Here is a 14,355-nt window from a genome sequence, read left to right on the forward strand (position 1 = left end):
ATATAATCTTGCCATAATCACAGGCATAACAATCCATCACAACAGACCAGGCATCGAATTCAAAACAAAATCACACAACTCACTGAAACAAATTAGCAAACACTAATAATAATAATAATAATATCTATACAATAAAAAATATTAATATAAAATTACATTTAATTAAAACTTAAGAATAAATTTATTTACAAAATAAATTAAAGAAAAATTACAAAAACTCTCTCATCTCTACGAGATAAAATAATATTAAGAGTTTGCAAGTTGAAATTTTAAGAAAATTTTAAATAAAACAACATAAATCTGTTTAGTCGATATTAAAAACTTTAAGAATATTTTTTACTAAAGATAATTTCTTTTCAGGATATATCACGAGAAGAGAAACAAGATTGTTTTTAAGATTTAAATTTAAAAGAAAAAGAAAATCAATAGGGAAAACTCGTTAAAAGTTTTAAAATTGTTTTATAAAATGAAACATTCCTCAATAATAAATTATTTCTAAAAACGTTCAACAATGTTTTCTTTTATGTAAAAGTAGTAGTTAATTTTCTTTTTAAACGAAGAAAACATAATGTGATCATTAGTACATCCATTAGTTTTCTTTCTTTTTTCGATTCTAATTAAGATGTTTATACAAGAAACCTTCTTTAACTTTACAACTTTTTATAAATAAAAAATTATTATATCGTATTTTTTTATTGCTTAAAATTATTCTGCAATCTAATCTTATAATATGTAAACGTTTCGAATTTAATAAATAAAAATGTCATTTATTTTACTCAAAAAAAAAATTGAATCTTGTTATTTAATATTTTATTAACGATCCATTTTCTCGATTTGAATTGACTTTTTATAAATATTTTTCATTTAAATTTAAGTATTTTCTTCGCTTTTAATTTTAAATTAAAATGTAGTAAAATTGAAAATAAATTTTTTACAACAGTTATTTTAATTATTAATTAATATTTTTCTTATTTAAGAATATTTTAAACAGTATTTTTGTAATGAAAGCTAAATCATTAATTTTTTTTTCATCTCGCATGAAAACGAATATAATTTAAGAATTAATTGGAAAAATTAAATAAAAGAACCGCATTAATTAATGTATTTTATAAAGCACAAGTTACATTTCTCTACCTATTTAACATGAACTTATTTTGCTTAATTATATCACGTCATACATCAAGTTGATAAAATCATTTTGACAACTCTAATGAACCTATCCTTTTTGAAATGGTTACTAAATGACAGTCAAAGCAATAATTTGATAACCAGAGGAATTCTCGACTTGATAAAATTCTTTATTATTAATCAATATATCCTTAAAACTAAAATGTATTAGTCTGTCTTATGAGATAAATTTCATCATGAAATATTTATAAGTAAATTTATATTTTAATATTATATTCGAATTTTGAAGAGTTCAAAACTCTAAGGTATATCTCGACGGGATAAATTATTGATGTTACATGAAAATTTATGAGTTATAATAGATAAGTGATGTAACTAATAAGTTTTAAGTATATAAATAACATTAAGCATTATAGAGAAAGAAGATATAGTCAAAATTTATTTAGGCAGCATTTTTCCTTTTCTAAAAGCAAGTGTAGCGCTAAATCGAGATATATCAAACAATAAGAATCACAATGAAATCTTCTTATTGTGTTCTAAATAACGCCAGACAGTGGCCGAGGCGGTCCAGGCGCTAGTTACCTGTTCAGAGGGATGATTATGCGGATGCCTTAGACACATTATGCGGAACTCTTAGTGACCCTTCACAGGGGAGTCTCGTCAGTGTCCATAGAACAAAAGAGTTTTAAAAAAATAAAAGACAAACTTTCACTTTTAAATTACAAATGCAAATTCATACCATACTGCTTATGGTATATAAAACTTGAATCTATTTAGCCTATATATTCTTTCTTTTATTATTAATTTATATTTTAAAAAATTTAATAAATTTAGATTTAAATACAATTAATATTAAGCATTATACAAAATTATTCTTATAATTACAATATAAATTTCGTCTTTATTATTCTTTAGACTATTTGAAAACTACCTTTTTCGTAATTATTGTTTTAAAAAGATTAAAATGTATATTGCATTTGTGTTTAGCCGGGTACACACGTACGGTATACCTGAATATGTGGATGACAGAACGGTCAGATTTTTTCCTCCACACGTTCAGGTATACTCCACAGGTGTACTAGTCCGACTTTAAAGAGTGGATTTGCATTTGGATCGCAAGTAGTAGTAAAATAAAGTAATTTCACTTGGTTTAAAAGATTAATCCTTTTGATTATATTTATGTTCACCAGTTTAACGAGACACATTAAACTTTATATTTATTAAATAAAGACAATGTAATCACAATGGCAAAAATGGCAATCTTTACTACAGTTAAACAATAATTAGAATAATGAAAAATATATTATTGTGTTGTTCATTTTAATGTAAATCTAGTTAAGTATTTTATTTTTCCTAAAAGTAACTTGAAATTATGTTATTTTATTTGATTTATACGTCAATAAAAGCAAAATATATATTCGAAAATTGTGTTTTATTTTGAAAAGTTATCACTTTAAAACTAAGAAGTTTTTCATGCCAAGGATGAAAATTCATGTATCGAAGGTTTCAGGCAAATGTAATACGAGAAGAAATTGGTATGAGAATCACGAAGAGATGATTACTATGGACTGGAATACAATACTACACAAAAGGTTTATTCACCCGGAAGGAAGGAAGAATAGGATGCGAATCTTAGACAAGATAAAATTAATTGCTTTCAAACTGTGAGGAAGCCAATAAAATCTCACCAAAGTTAAGCAAATCGATTTACAATATAGGGTATTCAAAATGTAAAATCTAGCACTCAAGGCTAAATCACTCCTCCTATTCGAATTATTGTATATAAATCAATGCAGATAACAGCAAACCAGTAGACTTTATCATTAATGAGTTAACAGTAAACTTAATTATCAATATTACTCTAAAAATCAAGTTTAATTCTAGCTATAATGTAAAGAAAACAATTACTAAAATGCAAAAATAACATTAATCTGTATTATTTAAAATAATAAATATTAAGTTTTATATAATTCAATTACGAAAATTAAATTTTTTTCCCCCTCATTCAAACTTGCCTGATTGAGGATCTTGCTTTCCGCTGGAAATACCGAAATCTGAAATTAAATTAAAATAATAAAATTAGTTTCGGATATATTCTAAAATTATTTAATAAAAAAATAATAAAAATTTTATTGGAATGTAGGATCGACAAATGTAATTTTTCATCAGAATTCTTTCTGATATCGATTTTTCCACACCGACGAAGCATACGTCTATTCATTCAGAAACTTATACATCTTGTCTCTATTTTCCAAATAATATTTCACACCCTCTAACCTCAGGGAAGGAATAACGTTGAAAGATCTATTTATTACATATAATAAATACATATTCTCCCTAGTATAGTAGATATATAGATGTATGATATCTAATTTTACGATGTCTAATTTTTCATCTTTCTAAGTATTAGTGAAGATAGGAGAGTTTCCTAAAGATTAATTTGTTTCGTTTGACATTATTACTAAGGTTAATAAATCTTTTCACCAAATTCTTCTTTCATCAGCGTGATTTACTTATTATAAAATTTTTAAAATTAATATATAATTCTAACTTTTTTTTTGAGCATTCAATTAAACTAATGTGTTTTTTATTCATTATAAAATTCTTAATGTAGCTCGGTTTACAAATTATCTTAATAACAACGTCATTATGATAATGCGATAACGCGGAATAAAAGGGAGAAAAAAACTTACTTGTGACGAATCTATAAATAGCGCGAAATCCTTTGACAGTTGGTGATGAGGCGTAACTCTTAAATTCGACAACCATCGAAGCACCGTTTGACATTAATTGCGCTGGGAGTTTGTTGCCACAAAAGTTATCTACTCTTTCCTTCTGACCGTTGATTGTGATAAAGACCATAACGGCATCAACACCTTCGCATCTAACAGAGGGAGGGAGGGAAGAAAAATTCATATAAATTCTTCCTATAACAACATTCATCGTTTTTGCATGTATTAAATAGAATAATTTATCGAATAGGCCAATTTCGAATATTTATATGTTACCTTACGACAAGCGATAAAGTATGAAGTTTTGAGTGTGTGTGTGATGGGTGAGATATTAAAGAATCTATAGTTATCTTGTGTACCTGCTATAGGTGAAAAGAATTTTTTTTTTCTCTGATAGTAAATCGCATTTTCTATTCTTATCTCTGCTTCACTGCATGATCGTAAGCAAAGGTCCATCAAAAAATGTCGATTTGAATAGAGTGGAACATTTACTTGGAAAGGGGAAAAAATGTATAATAAACGACAAACCAAAATAAAAATTTAAGCGAAAGTGTCTTTTTTTATTCTTCTTCTTCTTCTTCTTCTCCTTCCAAAATGCAGAGAGTTTCTTTAAATTTTTTGCTGTTATTTTTCATTTATATCTCTAGAAATTATTTTTATAGAAATGCAATAAGTGTCAGAACATTTGTAGTACGTAAAGAAAAGAAAGAAAATATTATAATAATTTATATACCTTTACATGGTGAATTTTTATGAATAAAATTATAGAAATTTGTAAGATTCTAATAATTTATAAATGAAAACAGTTTAGATAAATGATTAAGAACTTGATATTTTATTTCGTATAAAATATAGAAAAATTACATCGGAATGTTTTCGTATTTTATACTTAGATACGCATAAATAAATTATAAGATACATTATAAGATGTGTGTGTGTATATATATATATATATATATATAATCCTACAGTGTTATATTTTTATGTAAGAATATTTTAAAGTATTTTTATTTTTATTCTTGGGAAAAAACTTTCTATATAAATATGAAGAAAAATTCAAGAGAACTTGATTCATTTTAAAAAGAATCAAATTTCTGGAAAAATATGAGGCACAAACTTGAAAGATTTCTTCTAAACTTCGAAGAAAATAATAAATTTAAAACATTTTAGAAAATGAAATTTTATTCTGTTTTAGTGGTTTATTTTATGGAAACAATTAAACAATTTTATTTTGTAAGATTAAATATCAAATAAATAAACGTTTAATTAAAGATAAAAGAAAATTTTTTTTGTATATTTTATTATTCATTAAGTTATTTATAGATTTAAATACGTTTATTTTTAATAGTAAACCTTTATTATATATATTTTATAAAGAGGAAATAAGTAAACAATAATAAATTGGTTTAATATTTCTCATTAATTAAGAGCAAGTAAATTGTTTTAAAATAAATAATTAGATTTAAAATTGTTTTATCTGAAAGTATGTCACAAACAATATCGTATTTAATTAATTAAAATTTAAACACGTAAATTTTCTGATGTATCCCAGAAGAAAATATTAAAATTTTTTATAAATAAAATTACTATAAAATATAAAAGTTAAAAAATTTTATATAAAACAAAACACTATAATTTAAATTTTTCTATTTTTTATGTAAATAAATATGTCAAAATTTTTTACTTATTAATAAAAAAATAAAATATATTAAATTTATATTGCGAAATTTATTACAGTTTAAACATGAAATTTGTTCTCACATCACGCGTGTAGTACCTAAATAACCATTTAAAAGGAACGATACTCGATGGTGAGGAACAATTGCCATTGATCAACAGCAAGTTTAGTTGGCACCTTGAATAATAAAACTGTTTAGAGGAATAAAATTGAGTTCAGAATAAACTTCTTTAGTTAAGAAGAATTGCAACATTTCAATCAAGAGAACGTATGAAAGGAGAAAACCAATCGAACAACCCAATTCAGAAAGGCTTAAGATTGTTACTTTACCCGAAGGCTGAAATAGTAGGAATTAAATCAAGCAGCTGCGATCAATTCATTCTTTTGGGAAATCTTTGTGCTGAAAGATTTTGCTTCCGAATTAAGTGATGTCGTCTAGCAGATGAATGCGGACTTTTATTTTTCGAATCGAACAGAAATTAATTTACAACTTCTGAAAATTCCGCTTTTCTCCCATATCTCTCTAATGAAATGGCTAAAGTTTTAAATTAGTAAACAAAACGAAGTTAGAAATATTTGTCTATTCAAATCATGAATATATATTTCATTGTTATTTTCGATAAGTAACGAAAAAATATTAAATTAAATTGAAATATTTCGTGATACAAAAATATTATAATTATATTTTATGTTAAAGAATTAGAATGAATATGTTCAAAGACGAGATTTTTTTTTTCTTTTCTTCTTTTGCAAGGCATATGAGAAATCTGATTGAAATCTGCTTTGCAAATATATTTTGAAGTCTTTTCATAGACTGAAAGATGAGAAATGCAAACTACTATAGCCTATAGAATGATGCATTGCTTCGTCTCTTCTTTGAATAGAATGGATTTTTCGTATGAACCGGGGATTTAAATTTTTAATGTCTTGTTATGTGATAACAAGATTAAAATCTGATAAAATAAGAATATGTAATCAATAGAAAATCTTAATATATTTAAAATTTATAAAAATGTATTTTATTATTGTTATTATTTAATAGGAAGATGTGAAATTTTCGACTATGTAATATTTATAAATGAAAATAGTTCTATTTTCTAATTATTATTTTGCATTAATAAACAAAAAAATGTAGCTTAATTTTTACAAAATCTTCATGTTTACTCCGAGAAATAATGTAAATATTCTATAAATTTGAATTCTAACTTAACCTAATGTAATTGTCACGCAAAGCAGTAAAACCTGCTCAAAATGGAACCTGAATATAACAGAAACCTTAAATTTTCCTTTTCTCTTCACACAAATTAACAGTAGAATGATTCAAAATTTTGACTTTTTACACAAAATAATTCTGAAATAAGATAATTAATTTATTTTTAATATTTATTTCCTTCTTTAATAAGTTTATAACACTTTAATTTTCTACAAGCTTGCAATTCTACTTACTGATACAGAAAGAAAAGTTTATTTCAGGAGTGGACGAGTGCTACGGGATGCATTTGGAAATCTACACTTCTTTCTTAATTTTTTTTTAATCTCATACTATTACGCTTTATGAACAATTTGTTAGAGAATATTTAGAGAATTTTAAAAGAAATTCGGTAGAACATCAGAGTGTTTTGTTTAGTTAACATTTATCAATTGCAGCTCTAAAATTTATCTTTCCATTTGCAAATTATGTTTCATAATACATAAAAATGTTATAAAACAATCCATATATATCCACGTTATTTCGTGTTTTGCATACTTAAATTGAGTTTTGTTTGCTCCTATCTTAAACTTTAATGTATGCTAAATGTATGAAAATAAATAGAATAATAGAACAACTCTTCATTCGTAGATAACAAAAATAACTGTACTTCTGCACTTGTTATATTCATTATTCAGCTAATTACTTAAGAGTGTTGTTACGTTTATAAACCTGATATTATATTTATTTCCAATTAAATACTTATTGCACTTGTTTGATATTTATGATATTAAATTAACTCTTAAGTTAAATCATTTTCGAAGTATTTAAACGCAGAAAGTATTTTTCTTAACATAACTGGAGGACAAGTCGAGTATTTGTAAAGAATATTTAATCGACTAATTTTACATTTATTCAACAAATTAAAATGCTTTATGATAAAAATCATTAAGTAATATCAATCATCTCTATGCATTTAATCTTATTCTTACATATTACATTTCAAAAATTATTAATACATGCTATTGTACGCTGTAATTTAGTCGTAATTAATTAATCATTGATGAAATTAATATAAAAATCAATAAAATAGCATCTCTTCATTTAATTACTCCAATTAAGCCAACTAGATATGGCTAAATAGGGTTAATATGATCGCAAATTGATATAAATTATTCTCATTTCATATATTAGTAATAATAAATTGATAAAATGTTACAGTAAAATTCGTATTTAATTTCATTATTAAACTTTTAATGTATCTATGATTAGATTTTTATTAAATTTACTTACTCTTTTCCAGTTTCTTCGGGTTTATAAAGATCAAAATCTGTGAAAAGAATTTGAACTCTTTCTTTTCCTCTTCCAGTAAAAGAATAAGTACACTGAATATGAGCGGAATATGGTTCGGGATAATTTGGACTCGTAAATGTTCCATTTTTTGTTGTATCGCTGCTTATTTTCTGTTCACAAGATTGAGCTGAAAGTTAAAAATATTAATAATAAATAAACATTTTTCTTTAATAAAAATCATCGTTCTAAAGAGCAATTATTTATTGTGACATCGTCACAACGCCGGGCTGCAATTTTTAATTTATTTAATTTAAAGTATATGCTCTCGATTTTAGTAGTGTCTTGCACCTGCACATCATACTCTCTCTGCTTGCAAAAGAATCATGCCTATCATCCATCTAACTCCGCTTTCGAGAAAATTTGTGAATTGAAATCATGTTACTTCCGAAATTCATATATAGTTAATCACAGCCTCCTGTCCTTAAGTTTTCCGTATATATGGTCTCGACTTTCATCTATTCAACTCAGTACTTAAGATAAAGGAAAGAAAGACAGACAGCCGGACGGACGAAAGTGGGAATTTACAGGTCTGAAATTTGAAGACTGCAGCCCAATCATAATTGTATTGTTAAAACAATGTAAAAGTTAATTTCGGAATGACATCGATAGAATAGTAATAAAATTTTTACTGCATAAAAAATTTATAATGTAAAAACATTTAAATATCAATATATAAATCTTTTATTTAATTCATCGAATTTATATTTTATAGGAGAAAAATATTGGCGATTTTTTTCTTCTTATCCAAATTACATCAAATAATGTTATTTGGACCAATTAGATGGTATCCCCGCCTAATTCATGTACGATGTATCCCATGAAATTCAAAAAAGACATGGATTGATGTCTGTAACTTTCTGGAAAATTATCTCTAGAAGTTTTTGATGACTTTACACGACAGAATCATCCGCAAAAGTATACTTATCGCAGAGATAGAAATGAATTATAAAATCATTAGAGAATAAATGTATTTCTAATGATATTTAAAAATCAACGAGAAGAAGTTATTAACATTTAAAATCATTTAATAAAAACTTTTTATAAATTTAAATTATATTATTTTTTATGTAACTACGTTAAATATTGATATGTATATTAATAAACATTTGAGAAAGGAAAGAAATTAAACACCTCTCAAACCATGGATTGAAGAAGTGGAAAAAAAAAGGTAAAATTGAACAATGAAATTTAAATATTAAAATGAAATATACGTATTTTTAAATATATTTCTCAGGGTGTGTATAATAGTACTTTTGTAAACAGTATAATAAAAGATCTCTCCAACTGGAAAATACACTACATAAAAATGAAAAATTCGGCGTATGTTGTGTTAGGAAATTGAATGGGATAAAGAATGAAATTAAGGGGAAAAATGAAAGATTGAACAGATATAAATAGGCTTGGAAGCATAAATTTCAAATATTTGAAACATTCAGCACAATTGAGAAAAGATGTTAGAATATCTTTTCTTGAAAAATAATTTCATAGGCAACAGCTTATCTCGATTGATACAATATATCTTTTACTGTTTTAAGAGATTCGATGGGAAAGAATTTATTTATTATTATTATTATATATATATATATATATATATATAAATGAATCACCGTATTCTTTTATCCTAGTTGCTACTAAAAGTAAATTGCATATTAACATTTAAAATGGTAAAATAAATAATTATTTCCAGACAAGATTTAGAATCAGATGATACAATAAGCAATTAAATGTGTTTATCTTTTATGCTTTATTAATTAATATTTATAAATTAACTTAATTTTTTAAATAAGTCATATATAAAAGAAATAATGTGTTTGTTGCATGCATTATTTAATTATTATAATTTAAAAACAGATAAAACAGCGTGATTTAAATGTATTTATATTTAATTACAATTTAATATTTTTAAATATTAAATTTGTAATATGAAACATATTTATAACAGACAATTATTTATTGTGGCATCGTCAATGCCGGGCTGCAATCTTTCGTCACAATGCTCTCAATTTTAGTAGTGTCTCATCCCCTGTACATCATACTTTTCCTGTTAACAATACAGTAATGCCTGTCATCTATCTAACTCCGTCCAGCAGAAAATTTTTGAATTGATATAACGTGACTTCTAGTCAAAACTGAATGTTCCTGTACAGTTAATCGGAGTCTCCTGACACCAAGCTTTCCATATCTGTTCTCGACTGTCATGTCTCGACTTTCTTCTGGAGATTAAAGAATGACAGACAAACAAACGTCAGTGGAAATTTACAGGTCAACAATTTTTAAAAATTGCAGCCCAAGAATTGATTTATCAATACATTATGTATTTCTAAATATTTTATAAATAAAATGTTTAGCAACAATCATATATATACACACACATATTACATATACATTTAAAGAAATTTAATGTATAACTATTTTCGATTAAAAATATATTTTATAAAATTGATTCAATGAAAATATATGGCTTAATATTTTTTATTTGATAACAAATTGAAATAAAATTATAAACAGAAATTGAATATAATGCACCATTAAATGATGCTGATGGTGTAATATCATTTATAATTTTTAAAGGAATTTTTATAAATATTATTTACAATTAATAAGATAATTATTTATTAAATAATTTATATATATATATATATATATTGTTTTTATCATTCGAAAACAAAGAAAAATGGAAAACACATCAGATATTTGTTAACACTTAGAAAAATTGGTGATTTCATAAAAATTTAAGATATTCATTGCTTTTTATTTATTACACTCTAATATATTAGATTGGTTTTCCCAAAAGTTGTATCCGATAAGCTAGATTGCAGAGGTGAAGCTGAAATTGTAACAAAATTAAATTTACCATTCACACAAATCAATGATAAGAAAAGTATAATAGGTAACGATTTTCAGCTTATCTGAAAATAACTAAAGAATAAAAAAAAGAAATGGCAAAAAATGTTTTTCTTATCAGTATTAAATTCATTTTTCTTTCTAGAAATCTCTAATTTCCAAAAGATTACGACTATTGCTCTTCCTCTTAATAGGTAAGATATAACTAAGTTTAATATTAGTAGGAATGAGTTACAAAATAACAACAACATTTAAAAATTTAATTTACGTAAGAGATCATTATTATGATCTACTCTTATCTGTTACTCATGTTTCATAAAATAACGTTAATTATTATTAATTTTATCTGATTTTTACATCAATAATTTATAAATAAATCCAGTAATCAATTGTAAGATTTTTAAATGTTAAAATATTGTTTTTCATTATAATTCTCCCAGATGTTTAATGTTTTAATTTTTATTGTTATATTCCTTTGTGTGCTATAAACACACTGTAATTGGGACTTCCTAAGAGTCGATTTAGTAAATAAAATGAAATAAATAAATCATTTATTTCTGAAATTTTATTGACTGCTAGAATATATATATATATTCTTGGTTTAATGTTACGCTAATAATGTTTCAAATGGAAACAATTTTAGAGACAGGTGACTGAGAATTCACGAATGATTGATGAAAAGTTTTTTCACTTTATCAAGCAAAGAAAACCCACTAAACTATTTCGGGTGCTTTCTATTCCTTTAGGAGAAAGTCGTGAACTTATCTATCGATTGAGATCTAAAAACCTATAGGTTGGCAAGATATTTCTTTATAGAAAAACATAAAATGTATTTCGGTGACAGATTTGAAGTTTTTTATTTATTTATTTTTTTGCTTATGCTATACAGAAAATTCTTGTAAAATATTTACTGTTATGCTTCACATCGTAAGGGATAATCGGAATCTGTGGATATCTTCTTGAGATTTGCTTGGATAAGTTTCGTATAACAATGTTTGTATAGAAAAAACGGTATTGTAAATAAAATAATATTATGATTGTTACAAAGCGTTTCAAAATTTATGATAAAATATTTAAATTTTTGTATATTTTTGGAGGGGATAGAGAAAATCTTTTATAAGATATATAAACTCTTAATCCATATGCTTTTATTGTTGGTTGGTTGCTCGATTAAAAACTGCTCTACACGAAAATATTCTTCAAACTAAATCAAATTTTAAAATTGTTTTAAATAAAAACATTTTATAATTATATTCTTCTTCGTTAGAGTCTCAAATTTTGTAGAGAATTAATTGGTTAGAAATTTCAAAGTCTTGTTAGGTTATTAATTATTTGAAGACGTTATCGTTAATTAAACGAGTATTTTTAATTAACTTATCATATTAAATATTTTGATGTATGACTATGAAGAGTATAAACTGAAATTTAATAGTAAAGAAATGAGTGAGTTTTATTTTTTTTAAAAAAACATAAAAAAATTAAATAACGTTTTTAAAAAACTCCAGAAAATGTAAAGGTATATTGACGTCTCGATTAACGACTTTAATCCTTTGTAGGAAAACCATTGTTAAATGGATCAGTTGTTAATTGGATGTATGACTTGCACGTTTAATCCTTAATCTGTACCAGAACTCAGATAATCGACCTGTTTTCGTCTAGAGTAAACCTGATTCAACTCTTTGTGTAGTATGCTAGATATAATAAAGCGTAGATTAAGATAAAAGATTACTAATTGACATTAATTAAAATATGGAAGAATAATTTCTGGAAACAAATTATTATTACAATATCTTAACTAATGAGTGATAGAACTCTGGAGCGATAGAAAACTTCCAAAACATCCCAAAAATTTTTATTAACCAATTTATTCCAATAAAGCTCAATTTGGTTTTATAATATTCGTTTTACTGATAGAATAATGATCGCATTTTATTCCATTTTAAAATTCTCCGAAACCTCAGAATTGTACTAATTATAAAATCATTAATCACTGACAATTTGATTAAAATAAACAGAATAGAAAAACAATAGTTAAACGATTTATCATTAATAAATTCGATCGTTAGAAGAGACGTTTAATCAGATTTAATCGTATTTAATAACATTTAAAAATATAAATAAATTATTATTTAGTCAGAATCATATATTTACTTTATACATAATGCAACAATCTCTAAAACATTTAAAAAATATATATTATATTTTAGCATAAAAATGGGCAATTATTTGTATCACTGTACCTATATTTATGAAAAAAAACAGTCTATTATGTGGAAACTTTTGAATTTAATATTATAAAGGATAAATATTTTTAAATGTAATATAAAAGATGTATTTGCTTAGTAAGTGATAATGTTTGTAGAGAAATGACATCGATTTGAAAATATCACGACTATATTAGAAATGTTCTTTTTAATAAATCGTTCCAATGCCGTCATTATGGTGTTTTCAAAACGATAAAGGAATGGAATTAGAAAGATTCAATACATGTGCATTCAATAGAAAAACTCAAAATAATCCCGAAAATCTCATCTAACTTGTCCCATGCCACATTTGTGCAGAACGACTGTTATCTATTCCTAAGCAACATACTTTTCGTTAATGGTGCATCGCACGAAAACTTGTGTCATAACTCGAAGCGGAAGTAGAAATAATTTTAGACTAATGTTACAGTTGTCTATATGTAAAGTTCATGCGAATAATAATCGGGAAAATCAAACACTAACTAAATGTAAAGGAACAAATATAGCAATCAATACAAATAATATTAATCTCCATCGAATATTAAGACACGAGATCAATCTTTTTTATTTCAATAAGTTATTTATTGTATATAAGTTTTATAAATTGTTTAAATTACGTTATAGGTACGTTCAAAAGATAATATTTTATATAAACTATGTTTTACTGTTTATATGGATTTATAATATGATCACAGTTAATACTATCGAGAGATATTTCATACGAAGCAATTTCCAAGCATTCTACTACATATTTTTCTATTACTTGTACATTTTGCATAAAGAACACCTGAGTAATAATAAATTAATTCCAAATGACTTGTTAATATAAGTGTTTTTGAACATTAGTTTGTTGAAATATATCAGAGTCTGAAATTTCATTTGAGAATGTAATAACTGTCTGTCTATTCAAAATGAAAACATTATTATATAAAATACTATTTTACATTGTGAATATATGCTAATTCGCATTGTATAAAACTGCTTTATAAAACAACAAATTTGAAATTTATTAATGCAATTCAATGTTTGAAGAGTTAAAATTAAATTTAATAAAATTTTAGATTTCCTAAAATGTTTAATTGTATTTCATTTCCTGTGTTCCACTAGAGAGAGTCCAGTTTATTGTATTCTGAAATTGTCATCAGATGAATTACTGATAAACATTATGAAAGTAGTTTCATTATTTGC

General features: G+C 24.7%; 1 protein-coding gene across 1 annotated transcript in view; it reads right to left on the minus strand.

Moving 5' to 3' along the window:
- LOC136977833 (suppressor of lurcher protein 1-like) overlaps positions 1 to 14,355 on the minus strand; it is a 338,075-nt gene that overhangs the window by 23,777 nt on the left and 299,943 nt on the right. Inside the window, exons 9-11 of the mRNA XM_067273420.1 lie at positions 8,021 to 8,207; positions 3,822 to 4,012; positions 3,144 to 3,182 (exon numbers count right to left, since the gene is read on the minus strand). Of these exons, the coding sequence (XP_067129521.1) occupies positions 3,144 to 3,182; positions 3,822 to 4,012; positions 8,021 to 8,207 (417 nt within the window). The remainder of the gene's footprint in view (positions 1 to 3,143; positions 3,183 to 3,821; positions 4,013 to 8,020; positions 8,208 to 14,355) is intronic.

The sequence above is a fragment of the Centruroides vittatus genome, unplaced genomic scaffold (assembly GCF_030686945.1).
Source record: "Centruroides vittatus isolate TY-2023 unplaced genomic scaffold, ASM3068694v2 contig_476, whole genome shotgun sequence".
Lineage (NCBI taxonomy): Eukaryota > Metazoa > Arthropoda > Arachnida > Scorpiones > Buthidae > Centruroides > Centruroides vittatus.